The 21,813-nt window shown below is 36.2% G+C and overlaps 1 protein-coding gene and 1 long non-coding RNA gene across 6 annotated transcripts in view; one reads left to right on the top strand and one right to left on the bottom strand.

The window, feature by feature from the left end:
- Positions 1 to 5,018: 5,018 nt before the first annotated feature.
- The window catches only part of LOC139821702 (uncharacterized), a 33,171-nt gene continuing 16,376 nt past the window's right edge, over positions 5,019 to 21,813 (bottom strand). For both annotated transcript variants that reach the window (XR_011734317.1, XR_011734316.1), the window contains 2 exons: positions 5,284 to 5,526; positions 5,019 to 5,158 (listed from right to left, as the gene is read on the bottom strand). This is a non-coding gene — a long non-coding RNA (uncharacterized lncRNA). The remainder of the gene's footprint in view (positions 5,159 to 5,283; positions 5,527 to 21,813) is intronic.
- Positions 8,792 to 21,697, top strand: Asta-r1 (allatostatin A receptor 1). Of its 4 annotated transcripts, XM_071792950.1 has the most exons (7): positions 8,799 to 9,297; positions 9,448 to 9,571; positions 10,541 to 11,082; positions 14,416 to 14,545; positions 14,628 to 14,906; positions 15,012 to 15,260; positions 20,235 to 21,697. In XM_071792950.1, exons 3-6 carry the CDS (start codon positions 10,640 to 10,642, stop codon positions 15,258 to 15,260), a joined length of 1,101 nt encoding a protein of 366 aa, XP_071649051.1. In that variant the 5' UTR covers positions 8,799 to 9,297; positions 9,448 to 9,571; positions 10,541 to 10,639; the 3' UTR covers positions 20,235 to 21,697. The 4 variants fall into 4 exon arrangements, with proteins under 4 accessions (XP_071649052.1, XP_071649051.1, XP_071649050.1 ...); XM_071792951.1 differs by having other exon boundaries at positions 8,792 to 9,571; positions 9,693 to 11,082; positions 14,646 to 14,906; XM_071792949.1 differs by having other exon boundaries at positions 8,799 to 9,571.

Raw genomic sequence — 21,813 nt, 5'->3', positions numbered from 1 at the left:
GAAGTCATATGGATAATCGAAGTCTGCGACACGTTGATGGCAAGCAACCGACCGAGAACAGATTAATTCTGTCGGATTAGCAGCTTTGCGTTATGATGTACACATAACTCTTTTTGCATTTTTATTTTTTAGCCAAATTCGATTATAACAATTTTATGTAATTGTACAATTGGTGCAGTTGTGAGTCTGTTTTTTATTGCTGAACTGGCTGCACTAGTTCAGAGTTTATCTTTTTTACTCCACACATTGGAAAGAAAAAGATAAACTTTGAATTGGTGCAGTCAGTTCAGCAATAGAAAACAGACCCCCCCCCCCCCATTTCTTATGTCGTGTTTTTGCTGATTTTCTTTATTTAAAATATATGTGACAGAAAGCTGACAGATGGCGTAACCAACATCATTTTAGCTGCTTGGAAGAAACTAGACTTTTCTATTTTGCACCAATAAAAAAACTATCAATTATCTCATATAAAAGGTTTTTTTTAAATTGTTATCAGTGTTAAATGTAGAATAATTTATAGTCTTATTATAATTAAGAAGATGAATTATAATTAAGACACGTGTACGTGTATGATATTATTTTCGAGACTAAATTAGTAACTTTAGGAGGATTAATTGATTGAACAGCTTTCTCGGTTCTTCTTTTCTATAGATAATTTATGTCAAAAAATTTCTCGTAATAATTTAGATACTAAATATGTTGAATACTAAAATGCGCTTAATATTTCTATTAGATGGTGTTCTAAATATTAATTTAGATTATATTTGTTAATTTGGTGGTCAGATAAATAATCTATAACTTATTTATTTGAATGAAAGAGTGAAATAAAGTGTTTATTATTTAATACAAAACTTATTTATGTGAAGATCAGGTATCTGTGCTGCGCGGTGCCTACAGTTCAACAGCTGTAATCGTTCTCTCCCCTTCTCTCGCGTACGAGCACGCTCGAACCAAAACTCCCTCTCCTACCTACTTGCACATACCAAGCGTGCTCACACATACTCGCTCGCCACTATAGCCAACACAAATGTACATATTCTCAACACGCCTCCTTACATTTGTGCTGTACTTACCGAACATTCAAAATCTTCATGTCATACTACATTCAACATTTCCTAAAATTTTTCATGTTTTTCCCTATTCAAGGACTTTGTAAATATGTCTGCAACATTGTCATTCGAATCAACTTTTATAATATCTATTTTTCTTTCATTCACACTCTCATGCACATAATGATATAATGAACCTCTATATGTTTCGAATTTTTCGTGAAATTCCCATACTTAGCTATATTAATTGCACCAAAGTTGTCTTCGTATACATTAACAACTTTTTTACACTCTACATTAAACAATTTTAACAATTCAGTTATCAATTTTATTTCGGTTACAGCCTCAGACAACGCAACATATTCAGCAAACGTTGACGCTTTAGTTACAGATTTTTGTTTTCTCGACTTCCAACATACAATGTTTCCAAATAATCTAATTACAAATCCAGTTGTTGACTTTCTATCAATATTATCGCCTGCCCAATCGGCATCTACATAACAATCAACTATCTCTGTGTCTTTATTTCCATTATACAGTAAACTTAAATCTCGAGTCAAATACAAATATTTCAATATTCTCAAAGCATATTTAAAATGTGTATTATTATAACAATTCTGAAATCTACTTAAATAATTTACCGCAAAACTTATGTCTGGCCTCGTAGCCGAACTTATATACAACAAAGCACCTATTAAATTTCTATATTTAATATTTCTTTCACACTCATCAGATTTCTCAAGTTTTAAGTTTACCTCCATCGGTGTTTTGTACGCTTTACACTGTTCTATATCGTATTTCACAGCTAACGATTTAATATATTCCTGTTGAGATAATTTCATTACTTTACGGGACACATCATACGCTACGAAAATCCCTAGATATTCTTTTATTTTTCCTAGTTCTTTCATTTTAAATTTTTCCGACGATAGTTTCTTTACTTCCTCTATCAGTACATCATTTTTACTACAAATTAACAAGTCATCAACATATATAAGTAAATAAACTGTATCTTTATCTGATTTTAAAATATACAAACAGCTAGTAATCAATATTACTACTCTCAAATCCTAATTTCAACAGAAATTTATCAAACCGTATAACGCTTTTAATAATTTACACAGTCTACCGGTTCCGTCTTCATATCCCTTCGGTTGATTAATATATACTTCAGACTCTCCCATTGAAAAAGGCTGTCTCGACATCCATTTGTTCGATATTTAAACCCATTTTACAACAATATACCAAAAGTATTTTTAACGTTTGCATTTTTGCAACTGGAGCATATATGTCATCTACTTCATCTGTTTGTTGAAATCCTCTTACAATGCGTAATCACAGAACATTAGCATATGATTATAAATGACTTTGATATGTAAAGAAGTATAATGTACAACATAATTATGTTTAAATAAATTTATCTTGTAGGAGAGGCAAGGCCAATACATTAATTTATAATTTCGTGTCACCAGTCGATGGACCGACTTGGAATGAATACCGTAATGCAATTGTCGACACAAATAAGATGTACCCCTTATATGATGCCATATATTTTCCCTTTATGGTTTACGTCCAATACAAAATACTATACAGAATTTGCGTTTGGCTTGGACATTTCCTCCCAGCTTTAATTATAGATGCTATAAGGATCTGTACAAATCGTAGCCCAAGGTATCATCACGTAAATTTAAATGTCGTTTCTCTTACTTGAAGCACATATTACATAGTTTGTATCGAAACTAAATAAAATTTTATCTATAATATGAAAAATTATAATGGTTTTATATGCATTTCAGAATGTGGAAGTTATGTAAAAAGGTCGACAAATTTTCCAACGCGACTCAACCGTTTCGCACAAATGAATGGAGTTTTTCAACTGACAATGTTCAAGAGATGTGGAGTCATCTGAGTAGTGAAGATCAGAAGATATTTCAATTCAGTATGGTCGGATTTGACTGGAAAAAATATTTATTTGACCATTATATGGGCATACGTCTCTATCTTCTAAATGAAGATAACAGTACTTTAGAAATTAGTCGTATCAAGTATAAAAGGTAACAGATATTTTTTTAATGATTTTTGAATGATTTTGTTAGGTTAAGTTAATTTTTATTAATAAAAAAAATTCTTTAATTTTAGACTTTATTGGATACACCAAATACTTAAAATTGTTTCTCATGGTAAAAATCAATTTTTTTGGAATTTGAGGTGCTCGCGATCAGATTAAAAATTTGTTTAAAAATACTTAACGACCGGAACTATTGCTAAATCTTATCAGGAACTGTAAAACTCTTCGAGAACTATAAAATATCATGTTTAAAATTAATTTTTTCGAAACATGTGTGCTACGGAAAGTTAGCACCTCATATTTTCAAAATTTATTTTTTTTAACTAAATCAACGGAACTCTTTCTAAAAATTATCAGGAACTGTAGAACTATTGCGGGTGCAAATGGAACTGTTGATAAAACTTTCGATTTTTGAAAGTGAGGTGCCAACTTCACAGAGACTGCACTTCTGAGATATTAACAAAAAATATTATTTTCCAATGTTTTCAAAATATCTCAAAAACGACGCAAAATACAAAAAAAGTACAAGAGAACTTTTTTGTAGGAAATAAAATTTTGCATCGAATACGTATATAAAAAATTTCTTTCCAATATCGCACGTTTTAGGCGAAATACCCCACTGTGAGTCGGTTCGATGTCCAGTTGCTAACTCGGATTGTTTCTGAGTTAGATTCGTAACTTTCAATTGTCAGCGCTTTTTGGGTTCGGGGTTGGATTGCATCGGATAGAGCCCGAGCAACCAGGTTTTCAGATGGAATGCTAACTAAGGTTTCAGTCGCTAGGGTTGAATTTCTTACGGTAAGCCATTTGCTGTTGTTAGGTGCTGTATAATTACCGGTTCGCTCACAACAGGTGGAACAATATTATTAGGCTTGCACGTTTACATTTGAGAAAAACTTTTCAATTGTCTAAATGCATTTATTTTCCAATAATTGTACATTATAATATAGAATTTATATATAATAAATTTGAGATTAAATTGTATTCAATATCCATTGTTAACTTTATTTGTTAACCAAATTAGAATAAAATGCCATTTACAGTCCGAACTTGGATCTTATTTCTGTGTGTATACACACACACACACACACACACACACACACACGCACATACACATATTATACTTTCCAACTTTAATAAACTGCGCTCCGACTAAATCAGACTTATACAATACAGTTCCCGTTGGAGTAATAAAATCCCCTTTCTCCCTTCTAATTAAATCGATTTAACTTTAATGTTAAGCATCTAAATAACTATGTAAAGAATTTATTGCAAAGAGAGAAGAGATTTTACTAACAAAAGCTTGGAAAATATGTGTATGTATACACACAGAAATAATATTAGGCTACTAAGATCCAAGCTCTGACTGTAAATGACATTTTATTCTAATTTGATTGTATAGCATGACGGTCTAAATTCTTAATTTATCTGTTAATAACTTTTTAGCAAACAATTGACAATAACTAAACTAGTATAAAAGTTACTTTGAGTTATATATTTGGCAAGATATACATGCAACATTAGAAAGAAATTCCTTGAAGTAGATGTGTTCAATATAAAGAAAACTAATACATATGAAACATACATATAAAACAAACGTGTAAAAATTATGTACATATAATTGTAAATACGAGCCAGACAATCCAAAGAACGGCAAAGGCAAAAACAATTTTAAGTATTTGGTGTATCCAATAAAGTCTAAAATTAAAGAATTTTTTTTATTAATAAAAATTAACTTAACCTAACAAAATCATTCAAAAATCATTAAAAAAATATCTGTTACCTTTTATACTTGATACGACTAATTTCTAAAGTACTGTTATCTTCATTTAGAAGATAGAGACGTATGCCCATATAATGGTCAAATAAATATTTTTTCCAGTCAAATCCGACCATACTGAATTGAAATATCTTCTGATCTTCACTACTCAGATGACTCCACATCTCTTGAACATTGTCAGTTGAAAAACTCCATTCATTTGTGCGAAACGGTTGAGTCGCGTTGGAAAATTTGTCGACCTTCTTACATAACTTCCACATTCTGAAATGCATATAAAACCATTATAATTTTTCATATTATAGATAAAATTTTATTTAGTTTCGATACAAACTATGTAATATGTGCTTCAAGTAAGAGAAACGACATTTAAATTTACGTGATGATACCTTGGGCTACGATTTGTACAGATCCTTATAGCATCTATAATTAAAGCTGGGAGGAAATGTCTAAGCCAAACGCAAATTCTGTATAGTATTTTGTGTTGGACGTAAACCATAAAAGGAAAATATATGGCATCATATAAGGGGTACATCTTATTTGTGTCGACAATTGCATTACGGTATTCATTCCAAGTCGGTCCATCGACTGGTGACACGAAATTATAAATTAATGTATTGGCCTTGCCTCTCCTACAAGATAAATTTATTTAAACATAATTATGTTGTACATTATACTTCTTTACATATCAAAGTCATTTATAATCATATGCTAATGTTCTGTGATTACGCATCCATTGCTTCTATCCACTTTTTGCTGTCGTTGGATTGAATCGCCTCCTCAAATGTAACAGGAGTATCTGTTCTACAATAATTTGCGACACTATTTCTATTTTTCACTTTATACTCGTCATAACGATCAGGACAGCTTCTAATTCTTTCTGATCTTCTCGGGATTTTAAGTTGATCTTTATTTTCTTTAATTTTTAATTTATCATTTATTGGACTTTCAAACGTTTCATCTAAAGATTCTTCGCTATCAGACTTGCTCTCATTTTCCGAACTAGTACCTACATCTGACTCTTCACTATCTAATCCGATACATTTTTCCGTTTCTTCTATAACCTCAACGTGTCTAGCTACGAACACTTTATTATTTATTAATACTCGATAACCATTTTCACTATACCCGAGTAAAATTCCTTCTTCCGCCTTTTTATCCCATTTTGACGTTCTTTTTTGTTCCGGCTTTCTAACAAACACTTTACTCCCATATAATTTTAAATGTGATACATCCGGTCTTTTTCCAAAAAATATTTCATATGGTATTTTCTTCTCAATTGTATTAGTTAACGTGCGATTTTTTAAATAAGTTGCCGCATGAACTACTTCCGGCCAATATTTTTTATCTACTTGTGCTTCATCTAATAAGCAACGCGACATGTCCATTATCGATCTATTAAATCTTTCCGCAACACCATTTAATTCATGTACATATGCGGGATACGGCGAAATTACGATCCCTTTACTCTTTGCAAATCCAAAAACTTTCTTATTTAAAAATTCTTTTCCGTTATCACATCTTAAATATTTTACTCTTTTTTCGGTTAAATTTTCACATTCGTTAATGTAATCTTTAATGCACTCACTAACTTCAGCTTTAGATTTTATGGTGTATGCTCTCGCAATTTTGCTATAATCATCGATAAATGCTATAAAACCCTTTTCACCTCTAAATCCCGTTGTTCGAAACGGTCCACAAACATCAGTGTGAACTATCTCTAATATTTCTTTCGCTCTATATCTGTTATCTTTAAACGGTACATTGTGCATTTTATTTTCTATACATGTTTTACATTTCAAGAATTCGCCATCCAGTTCATTCGGTATACCATTTAACAGCTGATTCTTACATAACACATTTAAGTATTTATTTGCTATGCGACAGTAGTTTAACTCAAATTAAAGTAAGCAATTCATAATATTATCAATTAATATATAGTTACCAGGTGTATGAGAAGCGTCAAATCTTAATTCCGCATTATCTAAAATTGGCAACATGTTAAAAACTGAAAAACGTGATCGGGGCTATCTGTCCTATTTTTGATAGGGCAATGTGTCCACACTTCAATAACAAATTGTTCTTTTATAAATAGATAATGGTGCGTAACTACAAAAGAAAGACTTTCCTTAAGACGGATAAGGTAGACATATATCCAATAAAATTATATTTAGAGCGATTAAAAGAATAAAAATTGAAAGAGAATTTTTTCGTAAAAACAGCGTTAGACTTTGGAATAAATGTTCGGACTCTCACTCGCTACCGTAAAAAAGTGACCTACGAGCAACTACTTGATCTTGCGATTCAAGAATCGTTACCAAATTTTTATTTTTAAAATACACGTCAAGTTAAATATATAAGTTTGTCTTAAATTATTGAATATTTTCTATTTCAAACGCTGCCGAGGATAAAGTAAAGGCCCCAAATAAAAAAAAATTAAAAAATTGAGGGGACAAAAGAAACTCATTACATTGATTTTGCAACGGACTCAAAATCAGTTTGATGCCACTGTATATAGAGAAAAGTCAGCTCTACGCAGGAAACTTGTCAAAAAATCTACACAAAGTGCTTACTACTCTGACTCCAACGACTAGGCAGTTTCTTCAATATTATATTATGTATTAATAATAAATAATATTATAAATAAGTATAAAAATTAATATAAATAATGTGTTTTTTATTATGTGGACAGAGAGCCCCTCGAATGTGGACAAATAGCCCCGCATATGGGGCTATCTGTCTACGCTTGACTTGTCCACTTAAAAAATTCGCCTCTTTAAAATGTTAAAAGATCAACGATTCTAATTATGTTTTTTTTTTTTAATAGCAAGGTTAAAAGGTTATACCATTAAAATTTTAGCCAAATATCTTTATTAGTTTTTTAGTAAACTTGAAAAAAGCGTAAAGTGTGGATACATAGCCCCAGTCTCCCCTATATATTAAATTAACTGATAATAATCTATATAAACAAAATTTCGAAATAACATTAAAAAACTCGAAACTTTGTCAAATTACTTTCTAATAAGATATATATAGATTGTTATTTATTAATAATAATTAAAATTCTAGAAAATACTGATTAAAATAAAGATAAATTTTATTTAGGTTTAAGTAAGGAGTAAATCAAATTTGCCTTAGCTCTTTTATTTGTTGAAACTTAATTAGACTACAGTTTCAAGTTTGTGATAAGAAGATAATTATCTTCGCTATCTCTAAAATTCTATAAAGAATAAATTATCGTATAACGGGTCCAAGCTTTTTATACATTTTATACATTGTTATAATAATAATTGTAATTATTAAAGTAATATTATTAGTATACGTCTTAACTAATTAGTAAATCTGCGAAAATGTCTATAATGATTCGGAATTTAGGTCTTGAGTGCTTTGGCATTTATACAGCGAATGATTACATTTTAACCCTCGTCTATAGTGGATATACTCCGTCCGTTCTGTTATATGTCAAATAATCGTTTGTTTTATCTCTCCCTTCTCTGATCAACTAAAACGTATTACACACGTGTAAGGCTCATCTTGTATATTGCGAAAAGAATAAAAATAAATTGGTGATATATTAGACTCGGTGACATATACAATTACAGAAAAAACAAATTGAGCGATAAAAATTGTTTCGCCAAATTATAAACACATTTCTTTAAAAACGAAGACTAACGAGAAACTAACTAAGAAATCTAACATTTAAATTTAACATTGTATATGATGTGTGTGTGTTATTATTTGTTAATTCTACCATAATTAAAGAATATTTTATTCATTTAACTACCGCGTAGTGTCAAAGTAATATTTAATAAACTTGAAAAAAATAGGCATAAAAATGCATAATTTCAATTAGCATAATAATATAATTAACATCTAATATTTGGTGAAAGAAAGAGCAAACTGATCAACAAAAGTCGGAAATAAATAATTAAGTAATAGGAACAATAGAAATAAATTAGTGTTTTAAATAAAAAAAATGGAGTATCTATTTACATATTTTACATTTAGAACTGTGATAGTTAATTCTTAATGATCGTCCTCGGTTTGCTCTAATTATCTAAAATCCTCTGTCTATAAAATAAGTATCTTTTTACATTGTATTATATGTACTTAATTATGTATATATTTTTTTGTGTGTAAGCATCCCTATTTCGGGACATCGACACGCGTAGCAGATGGCGCCGCGAATTTCCCCCGTTTCGTTCGCGCGTATCTAGCCCCATCCATTCCTGGCCGCGCCGCACTGTCGACCATCGGAGATCCTCAGTACAAAACCACCCCCGGAGCTAGCAGTGGTTTATCGCCAGCTGGTGGGCGATGGTACGCGGATACATCCCGCGACTCGGCCAATACGCTACCAACGTCTTTATCAATCAACTTCGCTAGAAGTGCCATTTTCAATGGTGAAGCTATTCTTCAATTGAAGATATTTGTCGAAAGTGTCGAGGCGCGAATTGCCAAACCGCGAATTTTCGATTTTGTTTTGCCGCGTTTTTCAGCGCTTCGTTTTAGCAATCGATGATGAAAAACGAATTTTTAAGATTGTTTTCCAGATAGTTACGTGCGTGTTGTTAAAAATGACGAAATCGTTCCAAGAAACGGCTTGTTTTATTAAAGAACGAGTGGACGAGATGTGAGTGCGAACTTCAATTCGTCAATTCAACTTCTCATTTGGCGGTAAGCGGCGAATATATGAAACGCGAGGCGTGATGCCTACTGCAATTTAAAAACTCGATTATCGTAATTTTGTGTTATTTTAACATTCGTTCGAAATATTCAGTGCAATTGTGGCTTACAGAGCTTTGAATGTTTGATGTAAAGTCGCGCTTCTTTAACGTGCGCCAACATATGGAACTGAAAACACAAGACAGTTAGAGACTATTTTAAATTAGCTCACAATGTCGGTTGCCAAACGTTTATTTTCAATGAGATAAATGACACTCTATCAAGGCGGAATATAATGTACTTGTTACGATCATTTTATTCGAAGAAGTTGGTCAGCGCACTTGCGGACGAAGTGCACGGCGTGATTTGCGCGAACTTTTGTTTGTCAAGTTCAATCGTGCGGCGGTAAACAAATGTTGGAAAGTTTATGACCCAAGTTATATATTTAGAGATCGATTATCGTATCGCCGTGTTGATCCGCTGCGTCGATCGAAGTTCTTAGCGCGGCGTTCCTCAATTTGGTTCGCGGTGTTCGATAAAACGTCAATAAGCATCGCGCTGTTTACGCCTTCATACGCAGCCAAATGAATAAATGAAATTATTATCAAGATTATTATCGCGGGGGACCGATACTTTATGTGCATTTTCAGTAATTTAAACCGAAGACAGAATTAAAATAATATATCGTATTATAATAATATGTGTTAACGTTCTCTCATACGAAAAGTGGAGCTTTCAATTCTTGAGGTTTTTCAGAATTTGAAGAAAAATTTGAAGTAAAAAATAATGCCGTAAAAAAAAAAGAAACGACGAGCTATGTACCGAATCGACAATTGCGAACACTCGATGCTATTCGGTAAGGAAAACGAGCTTCGCGAGAAGAAAGGATACTCTCGGTATCCTCGGCACAGACAGAGGCCGCGAATTCTCCTAAAGCGATCCACGTTGACTTTATTATCGCTGTAATATATATCACCGCAGAGTTCCTATTTCAACCGACTCGGTTAAGCCGGCCTAAACAAGTTTAACTGGTAACGCGAACGAGATTGCGGGTCAATCGCGAGGACCACAGATTCGAACATGAGGCCGGAAGTGGCGAACGCGACTAACGCGAACGATACGTTCCTCAACTGCAGCTCGCTTACCTCGCTCGCGGGCGAAGTCGGGGCCTGTAAGTCTTATACCCAGGAATTGGGGTTCGACTACGAACTGGTGCACAGCATCATAATTGTGGTGGTGCCATTGTTCTTCGGTATAATCGGCATTCTCGGTTTCGCCGGGAATTTGCTCGTGGTCGTGGTCGTGGCGGCGAATCCCGGAATGAGGTCGACCACGAACATCCTCATTATCAACCTTGCCGTCGCCGATCTGCTGTTCGTTATATTTTGTATACCGTTCACGGCCACCGACTTCGTCCTGCCGTACTGGCCGTTCGGCAACGTCTGGTGCAAGACCGTACAGTATCTGATCATTGTCACCGCTTATGCGAGCGTGTACACCCTGGTCCTCATGAGTCTCGACAGGTTGGTATGCCAAGATCATTGTTTACGATATCGACCGCGTTCTCTGCCATAGCGCTTCGCCTGCACGCGAACTTTCAGAATTAGACTTTGTCGCGAAACAGTTTGTGATAGAGGAGTAAGTCGCGCGTAAAAATTGAGATAAGGCCCGCCAGAGATGTATCGACGTGCAGACAATAATGGCTATCAACAAGTACGGAACAAAAATGATATACGAGCCCGGAATAAAGCGAGACGTTCGCTATTGGCGGAAGATAGATGCAGAAGCATTTGTCCTCTTTTAAAATAAGAATACACGAGGGGCAAAGGTATTTTCTGTATTTTGACTTTTTTTTCTTTGTTAGAAAAATTTTTACGTAAATATTGCTTGTTTTCGCTGTCATGGCAGAATCAATACTGCAATCATGCAAGAGCGAATAGAATCGCAACACACAATTCGTAATATGTTGGTGACTTTGTGTATTTGAAGCATGCGAAATGCTTTTATAGAAATATAAATGCTTTTTGAAGAATCTCTCAAACGGCAGATTATCTTTTTATGAAAAACAGTAAAATCCACCTAGGGAATGGCTATTGTTAGTCACATATTTGCTCCAGCTTTTTTAGACGCAAATGCTGTAGTAAACAGTTTAAATTTTATTTTCCTTTCCTTCGACGTATGTCATTCAACAAGTAAAAGCATTCGCCTCGTTTTATTAAATTAACTGATCAAAATTGATTTTGATATAAACGTGAGCGATTCACAGAAAATAAAAATTATAGATTACGAATTTTGTCAATAGAAATTATGTGTAGCAGAGTAACGCGAAATAATAATCGATTCGAGCGTACGCGAGCGCTTCATTTTCAAAAATTTTTGTTTTGCCTACTTTTCTCTCAGCGGATATTCGATTAAACATTACACACAGAAAAATATCATTCTACAGCCAAGGAAAGCAATTATTTATTTTATTTTATTTGTTTTAAGTAATAGTTTTCTTCAACAAAGAATATTTTTTAATAACAGTTTTAAGATATACTTGGCACAAGTCTTTAGAAGAGCTCATCACTTTGTGATCAAAACAAGAATTTATTCTTCTTTCAAGAATATTATACATTTAAGTACATGATGCTTCTCTTCCGTAGACTGTACATGGTAAGTAAACCCTGTAAACCGCACTTCTCGTATTAATTGAATATCTTGTTTGAAGTACTGGTCTTGCTAACAATAAGATCTAGAATATATTTTGAGTAAATGTGATGCTTGTGATGACTTTATGGTAGATTTGCGGATATATAAAATTATCAAACACTTGGAACAAGTAATATTTACTTGCAGGTAGTGTGTACTTTTCTGTGTTTATTTTATCTTGATATTAAATAAATTTGCCATCAATTTTTACCAGATAATTCTTTTTTTTTTAATTAAAATTATGTCAAAATCAGATCTCCTGACATTGCAGATATCCGTTGCAAATAGGTTAAAGGATTATTCCAAGAATATGTTTTATTTTGACTAAAAGATGAGATAATATGAATTTTCCGCTCGCCGTGATGTATGATAACAAGGCGAAAAAGAAATATATCGCGCGTGCAATAGTTTCCTTATATTGTTGTCCTTTATCCTCGGAAGCTTTCCTGTTATCTTTATCCTGAGTTGCCCCTCGCAGCCTTTCAGCACGGACCTTTCCTGAAGCTTTGTAAAACGCCCCGGGCTCTTCGTTTGACATTTGATTCATTGTTGCGCTTTGAATCGCGATGCTTACGGGTTTTGCGAGACTACGCGCGGGATACACGCCGTTTGATACATTCATCTCAGGCAATTCGAACGTGCCAATTTCAAGCGTAGAGACCGTTGTAGACATTCGTCGCCTAGCTCCAATATCTGCCGGCGATATTTCATCTGGCGAACGCGCCCGTATACGTTTCCCCTGGTAACGGAGGACTCGATTAAATTAGCGACTTCAATTTTCATTATTCAATCTCCGGTCGCGGAGATGCAGCTTCACGAGATGCCATTACACGAATTGCTAATATTATTTGTGATAACATATTATCTTGCATCGCGAGATCAAACTACCGCGTTGTTAATCTCATATATGTCGTTTTGATGAATAATGTATAATGCAACGTTGAATAATATGATGCCGGTTTCGTGATTAAATCGACGTTGTATCGTTTAAACGAGAGGATATAAAAAAGGGCATTTTTATTAAAAAACTACCACGGTATTCTAATATTAATGCTCGCAACCCTCTCCCACATCCTCGTTAATATCTTGTCCGTCGACGTCAAGTTAAAAATTCACGTGCAATAGCCGTTAAACGATCTTCCATTTTCTGCATCCTACTTTCAGAACGATACTAAACCATCGCAAAAGCAGGCGCCTTTCAGGCCCTTACACGAATTGCTAATATTACTTGTGATAACATATTATCTTGCATCGCGAGATCAAACTGTCGCGTTGTTAATCTCATATATGTCGTTTTGATGAATAATGTATAATGCAATGTTGAATAATGATGCCGGTTTCGTGATTAAATCGACGTTGTATCGTTTAAACGAGAGGATATAAAAAAAGAGGCATTTTTATTAAAAACTACCGCGGTATTCTAATATTAATGCTCGCAACCCTCTCCCACATCCTCGTTAATATCTTGTCCATCGACATCAAGTTAAAAATTCACGTGCAAGAGCCGTTAAACGATCTTCCATTTTCTGCATCCTACTTTCAGAACGATACTAATAAACTAAGTCGCAAAAGCAGGCGCCTTTCAGCCCTCGTGCCTTAACTTTTTTCTCCCTTAAAGCGAATACAAGAGCAAAAAAGGCGGGACCTTTTATCTACAGGTTGATTTTTAAAATGCTGACGCTCGAAACGAGAATTAACTTCTGCAACCTGCAAGTAAATATTGCTTGTTCCAAGTGTTTGATAATTTTATATATCCGCAAATCTACCATGAAGTCATCACAAGCATCACATTTAGTCAAAACATATTCTAGATCTTATTGTTAGCAAGACCAGTACTTCAAACAAGATATTCAATTAATACGAGAAATGCGGTTTACAGGGTTTACTTACTATGTACAGTCTACGGAAGAGAAGCATGTACTTAAATATATAATATTCTTGAAAGAAGAATAAATTCTTATTTTGACCACAAAGTGATGAGCTCTTCTAAGACTTGTGCCAAGTATATCTTAAAACTGTTATTAAGAAAATATTCTTTGTTGAAAAAAACTATTGCTTAAAACAAATAAAATAAAATAAATAATTGCTTTCCTTGGCTGTAGAATAATATTTTTCTGTGTGTAATGTTTAATCGAATATCCGCTGAGAGGGGAAATTGCTCGCAGATATCTAGCAGTGGTCCATCCGATCGCGTCCATGTCGTGGAGGACGGAGAATCACGCCATCCAGGCGATCTGCATCATGTGGGCGTTGATCCTGGCAGTGTCCATGCCCGCGATCATAATTCACGGCGAGGTAAGCGAGCCGCGCGCGGCGCCCCGACGCCACGACCTCGCGAATCCAGCTCGTCGTTCGCCGATGCATCGCGCATTCGTAGGTCACCTACGTGTTCCAGAAGCCGAACGGGCAGTCGGAAAATCTGACGGTCTGCCGTTTCCTGGATGAGCAGTACGACTGGACCGTCTTCCAGATGACCTTCTTCCTGACGAGCTACGTGCTGCCGCTGGTGCTGATATGCATCTTTTACATGTCGATGCTGATCAGCCTGTGGCGGAGCGCGCGCGACAGCGCCGAGAGCCGACGCGGTAGGAGACGGGCCACCAGGCTCGTCTTCGTCGTCGTCGGCGTCTTCGCCGTCTGCTGGTGCCCCATACAGGTAAAGGACCTGTCTCTCTGGAGGGAACCGATTTTTCTTTTTCTTTTCCCTTTTTTTCGATACTCCGTCATCCACGATGTCGTCCGCGTTGTCGTCACATTGCAGGTGATACTGGTGACCAAGTCCCTGGAGGCGTTTCCGCTTACCACGGCGACGATCATGGTCCAGATAGTCAGTCATGTCCTCGCCTATACCAACAGCTGCATCAACCCTTTCCTCTACGCCTTCCTGAGCGATCACTTCCGCAAAGCCTTCCGCAAGATCATTTATTGCCGGCCGCGGGCGGAAGTGAACAATCGGCTGGGACCACCAACGAAGACTACGAGAGCTACCAACTCCGGCAATAATCTTTAGGTAAGAATTTATTTGGGGTTTCTTTAGGTGAGAAACAACCATCTTTCTTTTTGCCAATACCGTAAGCTTTCAAAGAATACACCGACCTGCTCCCTTTTGAGATATTTCATATCAATCATAAACTTTGGCGAATAAACTGTTGCGAATATTGCGATTGCTCCTTGCGCAAAGGACCTCAATATATATATTCTTTTTCACCTCCAATTTTTATCTCTCGAAATATCGGCCCGCTATTCAAAAAACGTTTAAACCCGTGTTTCTTTTACTTATTTTAGTAAGTAATTTAATTATTTGGAAAATATTTCTTGCCTTTCGACGCTGCCCTATCTTTGCTTCCTGCTTTCAAAAAGTTAAATTAAAAGGTAATGTAAAAATCCGACGGCTTTTAAGCGAGTAATGACAAAAAAGAAAGATCAAGGACGATATTAAGGATATGGAAAAGTGAAATTGAATTTCGAGGATTAATCGGTGGATCCTGATGGTGAGAATCAGGGAGATCCTCAGGAGATATATCACGACATCGTCGTTATCTCCGCGCGCGTTCTGCCCTTTCCCGAAGCAATGTGTAATTTTCTTCGGAAGATGACGAACGGAATCGTGCCGGCACTTAACGACGTTACTCGATTTACTTACCGGGCTTACGGGTTCGGCATAGCTCGGCACGGCTACGCGGATACGTAACAAAATTTTCCTCTTTTTCCCCTTGCTCGCTTCCCTCCATCCCTCTCCCCCCCCCCCCCCGGTCTTTCCCCGACCTCTCCCTGGACGCAGCGTGGTGTATTGCCATTAACACGGTGACGTTTTCACAGCCAGTTTACCCTCACTGCCATTTTCGTCTGTTCCCATCTACAAACGGACATCGGTAAAGGGGTTATAAAACGGAGGGAAAAGCGAGCGGGCAAAAATATAGCGACGAACGCAATCTTGTACCGCAAAGCATTGCCATTACTTAATGTTAAGTACAAAAAAAAACGCTAGGAGCAAGTGCGGAGTGGAATGGAAAATTTGCATTTAAAGCCGATTCCTTAAATCGCGCGAATACTTCGAGTGAATGGCAGTAGCAGGATAATCTGGTCGAGCATAATAATAATCACAAAAATTTCTCATATAAATACCTACTTTTTAAGAGATTAACTGCAAAGAGGGATTGACTGCAAGAAACTATTACGTAAAAATATAGATATAAACTAATATTCTTGCGCTTCTCGTCTTACATGACTTTTTCATGCAATAACGAACAATTCTAAAGATACTTAAAAAATATTTTAAGTTTACTTTGTCGCGATCGATTTGTTTCTTTATTATTGGAATATTAAACGGATAGAATTCACATTTAGTGAGACAATAATCTTTTCAAGCAAGAGAAAGAAAGAATATTACAAAAGAATTACTATATTTTCTAGTTCTTTTTGTTCCTTGTTTGCTCGGGATTATGTTAAGATCAAATGATAAATCCAAACTGGGTTCTTCTTTATTCCGCGCAATTCTTCTTTGATTTAGCCTACATTTTTTCTCCACATTTACAAGCAAAGTTTCTTTACAACCTACGTAAGATCTCTGTTTCGCATAAAAGAAAATTGGGGTGTCACGTCAACAAAATTCTGTCCTATTCGCTTTCTGATTCGTTATCGCCTTGTCATCGTTTGTGGCGCGTCAAAAGAAGGTACTTTTTTTCTCTTCCTCGGAAAACCGCATTGTGACACGTCGCGAGTGACAAACAAACCTTAATCAGATCGATGCTTTTACCGGAGATTGACGGCTCGACGGAAATTCGATTAACCATTCTTTGTTATCGGTGCCGTGTGTTGTTTCGCACTGTGACGGTTTGCTCTTTGATCCCTTACCCCCGCGACGGTCACCTATTCTATTCACCCCTTTCTTCCGCCCTGAACGGACAAACGCGGAAAAAAGTTACCGATGTCGACGCGTTGCATTTATTGCATCCCGAACGCAGTGATGACGGGCCTATTAGGATCTGCAACGTGGTATTTAATTTGAATTGATCCGCTATAATATTTAATGTTTACACCACAATGGCCCAAATTTGAGATTATATAAGCATGTTTCGTTTGAACCGGTCGGAATTATCAATACCGCTTGAAATTATCAGTTTAACTTCGCTTCGCGGTCCGTTAAACAGATGGGCCAAGGTAGATTTGACCCGAAATGATTTGCATCAACCTTTTCGAGTAAATAAGGGTGCGCACTTCTAAATCGGTCCAGTAATTAGGTGACAATAATTAAATAGACAAAGATAATAAAAATTAATCTTTCAAATATTTTATTGATAGTTATCAGATGCATTTACTTGATATTGTTAAATGACTCGAGTCCAGTCATTCCGAGGATGTATCCTGACGCGTATAAACTGCGAAATGACACAAGAATGACACGACGCGGCCGTGTCGTACAAGCGGACGGCAGTTCCAAGCTGTTTGGCTGCGCAGTCGGACGAAAATGCCGTATTTTACGGACGAGACGTTTAGAAAAGGATAAGCGGATCCGGTAATCGACGGCGCCGCTCGAGAACGACGACGACGGCTCTCGGACGCTCGTAAAAATGGCCGCTCGTTGACTAGTGCAAACAAATCTTAATCAAGTAGATGTATTCCGTGAGCAACGTAATGGTAATCCGATATCTCCGTCGTTCCGATTCGATCTCGGCTAAGCTCTGTGCCGATATTAACGACTCTATTTGCGCCGTCAATACCAGCGATTTGCTGTCAATACACGGAGTCACCTAAACTATTCCCCGCGGGATTAGAATCGGTCACGTTGCACGACGGCGTGACGACTACGAAAGCTGCTTATTGTCATTATCCCCCGCATTATTATTTATTAATAGACTTCGAGAAAAGTGTTTCAAGCGAAACTAATTTCAAACGAGGCGCTTCTATTCCACCGGCGACTTTTATTACTTGTAAATGAGCTAAAAATATAATACGGTCAATAAATAAAAACGACTTTTCCATCACGATTTTTACCTTTGTGTCTGTAAAATGATAATTTTGCTCTTTGTGCTTTGAAAAATTTGATATTTTACCTCGAATATTTGTAAAATATCTCTCGTGTTATTATCACATTTGCGGCTATAATTATATCCTTTCTGACAATGATATACTGCGGAAAAATAGCACATTGGCGTCCTCTTGCAACATAAAACCCGCTCACATTAAATGAATAAATTAATTTAAAATGAATATAAATCTAATTATAGTACTATAATGCATGTGGAGCGATAGTTCTTTTTTTACCTTATCTCGAGAATCGCGCCACTCCACATTCATCGTTTCGCACAATTAGCTTTTGAGAAGCTCCCAGACAGGTATCGATTATCACGCTGTTTCAGTTTAAGAACGGATAAACGCTGAGTGCCGTAATTTTCAGATATGTCCAAAAAAGTTGTCGCCGCTGCCGCCGTGATAAATGGGAATTGCTTGGCAAGGATTTCCAAATGTATATGGAGTTGACATTTTCATAAATGGTACGCAGGATGTCTGCCAAAAGAAACGCTTCGCAGACCTTATCTCAATAAATAGAGCAAAGTGGAAATGAATTGGAACTCTGACAAATGTCCAAGGTGAAAAACGGAGTCTTATAATAAAAGAGTTCTGCAAAAAAGGTAGTGGAAAATAGCGAAGATAATTTACACACAGTTTCTACACGTAAAGTATTTTAATATTACACGAACGCGATATTTCAGATTAATTTCGAAGAAATAAATTTCCCTGTATTTTCTTTGTGTTTTCAGTTGATTTTATAATCTCGTCCCGCGGCACAATACATCAGGGATTTTTAAAAACTAAATAGATTAAAAACGGATAAGCTTATCTTACCAGCATATTTCCAATTTTAAATATTATGTATTTTTACTTTTTCATATGATACGCAATTCTTTCTCCCGTTTATTGTTTCTCCGATTTATGTGTAGAGCGTTATCACCTACTGAGATAACGCTGCGCTCCAACTTAAATAAATAAAAAAAAACGTGCCGATTTTTTTAATTATTTACTTTTGACCGTATCCGTGATTATTTGAGAACTGGGACGTCTGTTGAAAAATCTCGCAGGTAGGTGATAGAAAAACATGTCGCTTTAATATAATGTGTGTAAAATCTGGTTAAAAAAAAAGATTATTTGCAAGAACGCACTGCAACGTTCGAATATTCAAAATGCAGTGTTTTACATACAACGATTTAACGAGAGCGCAGATGAAGGCGAGAGATATGCAAATTCGACGATGGGGCACACAGATCGATGACGAGAAGGTCGATCAACGGCGTTGGGAAGAAGCCAGAAATCAAAAGACGGATAAGAGGAAGAAGAAGGGAGATAGCCGAGAAGCGAGCTCAAGGAAGAGACAAGGGAAGGATCGAAGTACGCGCCGGCCGGCCTCGATTCTGCTTTCCCGAACGAGAAAAGTCTTCCGCTTGTTTCACGAAGTGGCCTACTTTTCGAAGCCTCCCACCTCCTACAGGAATTAGAGAGAGAGAGAGAGAGAAAGAGAGAGAGAGAGAGAGAGAGAGAGAGAGAGAGAGAGAGATCAGAGAACAGTGAACTGCAGTGAACCGAACCGAAGGAGCTGAAGAATCCCCCGAGAAAGTCCGTCGAAATGTTAAATTCGGAGATAAAATCCTGCTAATTATTTAAACGTTTCCGAACCGGTAGCGATAAAAGTTCTGGAGGTCGATCCCGCGGTTTAAAGGAAAAATGAATATTTAAGAGGCTTTTGAGCGATTGCATTTTTTTATGACCCCCCCCCCCCCCCCCGGTTTTACGCGTGACAAGACATTAAACAGAGTTTTTTCGAAGAGAATACCGGATTCACGTTTAACGCGCGGACAAATAACGAAAAATAGAAAGACGGAGGATAAATATTGAAAAGTTTAGTTAGCAAAGAGTGGAAAAATTTAGTGCAATTTGTAGGGACACGTTTTGTGTTTTACACATTTAAATGTTGTTTACTGTGTTGCAGACATAAATTCACCGATGACGATGATTGGCATCAAGCTGATTGGCACGACTTTGCTCTCGCTCTCCCCCCCTGGTTTAAAACGACGAATACTTTACGGTCTATAAAATATTCGATGTTTGATGTCACCTGGCAAATACAGCCGAGCGCATGTTATTCCCGATCCTTTAATCCTAATCCCTCCAACTATGCACTTTCGTGTCCCACGCATTTCTAACGGTCGTTCGTTCCGGGAAACCAACGATCGTGAGATAATCCCACCACTCCATCCTTAAAAAAAGTTGTTGCAGTAAGGAACATCAGGCAGAAATTTCAGAGCCATAACTCATTTGTTCTCGAAACGACAAACAATCAAAATCGCGTTGGGACACGAAAGTGCATGGTTGGAGGATTACGTCAGTGTTGTGTGTAAGTGAGAAATGTATTTTTGTGTAAAGGAGATCCTAAAGCCGTCTGTGTATTACCGACCAAATTCTATATCTGTCCTTGTATAGACAATGACAATAGACAAGGATAGACAAGGTTATAGGTTATATTGCATTCATTGTAATTAATCTTTTTTTGTAGGCTTTTATTCTTAGTTCCAATTGCACGATATTGTTCTTACATGTTGTCCCTAGATCATGCCGGTCTAATTTTGTGGATATTTATTGTGAAATTTTTGTACAAAGCAAATATTGTCGTCGTGTATACCGAAAATTAACAAAAAATATTAATTTCTTTTTTGTTTTCGATATAAATTCGACCACCATGACCTAGATTTTGATACGTACTTTAACTTTGGAGAAAGATTTTTAAATCCATAAAGCCAATAAAAAGATATGCGTTAAGAAAAAAACCGGTATTACAGACGGCTTTAGCATCCCCTTAAGCGTATTTAAAATATTTTTGTCGTTAAAAAAAAATTTGACATTCCACTATTATGGCTCAGAGGCAGGCGAAAGTGCATGGTTGGAGGAATTAAGTGGTGGAAAAAACGTTGGAGGGATTAGTGTTAACAATTCCGCCGCAAACGCGTATGCATTAAACTTTTACATTCTATCTCTCTGTTTCTTTGTCGACAAAAGGAAAAAAAAGGACGGTTACTCGCGTTTGGTCAGAAAGCATATCCGAATCGATAACCCCGTGTAACGCGACGAGAGTTGCAGGTAGTTGCAGGCGCAAAGCAGAGGATTCCACTACGCTTCCGATCATTATAAATCCGTTGACTCTGCCGCCCGTCGGTAGTTTTCGCAGTTTCGATTCGTGCTTTTGCGGATTACGTTACACGAACCCCCACGTTGATAAATGTCATAAGTGCGTGTTATAAATGTTATATATCTCTGAATGTAAAAAGCGGACGCGCATTTTCTCGACGCTCGCTCAAGATTGTTAACTCGAAAAAAAGGGCCTCGTTATAAAGAGCCTTGTCAAGAAATTATATCCACGAATATTGTAAAACGTATCAATAAAAACATTGAGATCCACGCCGTTTGTTCACATTATTCGAGCATCCATAAGAACCGAGAATACGTTTGACATTCCCTTTTTTGTAACAGCCGGGTATTAAAACGATACAAAAAAATCTGATGAAAATATAATA

This window comes from Temnothorax longispinosus, chromosome 11 (genome assembly GCF_030848805.1).
Source record: "Temnothorax longispinosus isolate EJ_2023e chromosome 11, Tlon_JGU_v1, whole genome shotgun sequence".
NCBI lineage: Eukaryota > Metazoa > Arthropoda > Insecta > Hymenoptera > Formicidae > Temnothorax > Temnothorax longispinosus.
The sequence above is the reverse complement of the archived record's forward strand: the minus strand, read 5'-3'. Positions and strand labels throughout refer to the sequence as shown.

Bases quoted from the DNA above. Each gene is read 5' to 3' on its own strand.
- Asta-r1 (XM_071792950.1), top strand. From the start codon at position 10,640: ATGAGGCCGGAAGTGGCGAACGCGACTAACGCGAACGATACGTTCCTC. The intron at 11,083-14,415 runs GTTGGTATGCCA...AATTGCTCGCAG, and splicing joins GTCCTCATGAGTCTCGACAG to ATATCTAGCAGTGGTCCATC. The intron at 14,546-14,627 runs GTAAGCGAGCCG...GCGCATTCGTAG, and splicing joins CGATCATAATTCACGGCGAG to GTCACCTACGTGTTCCAGAA.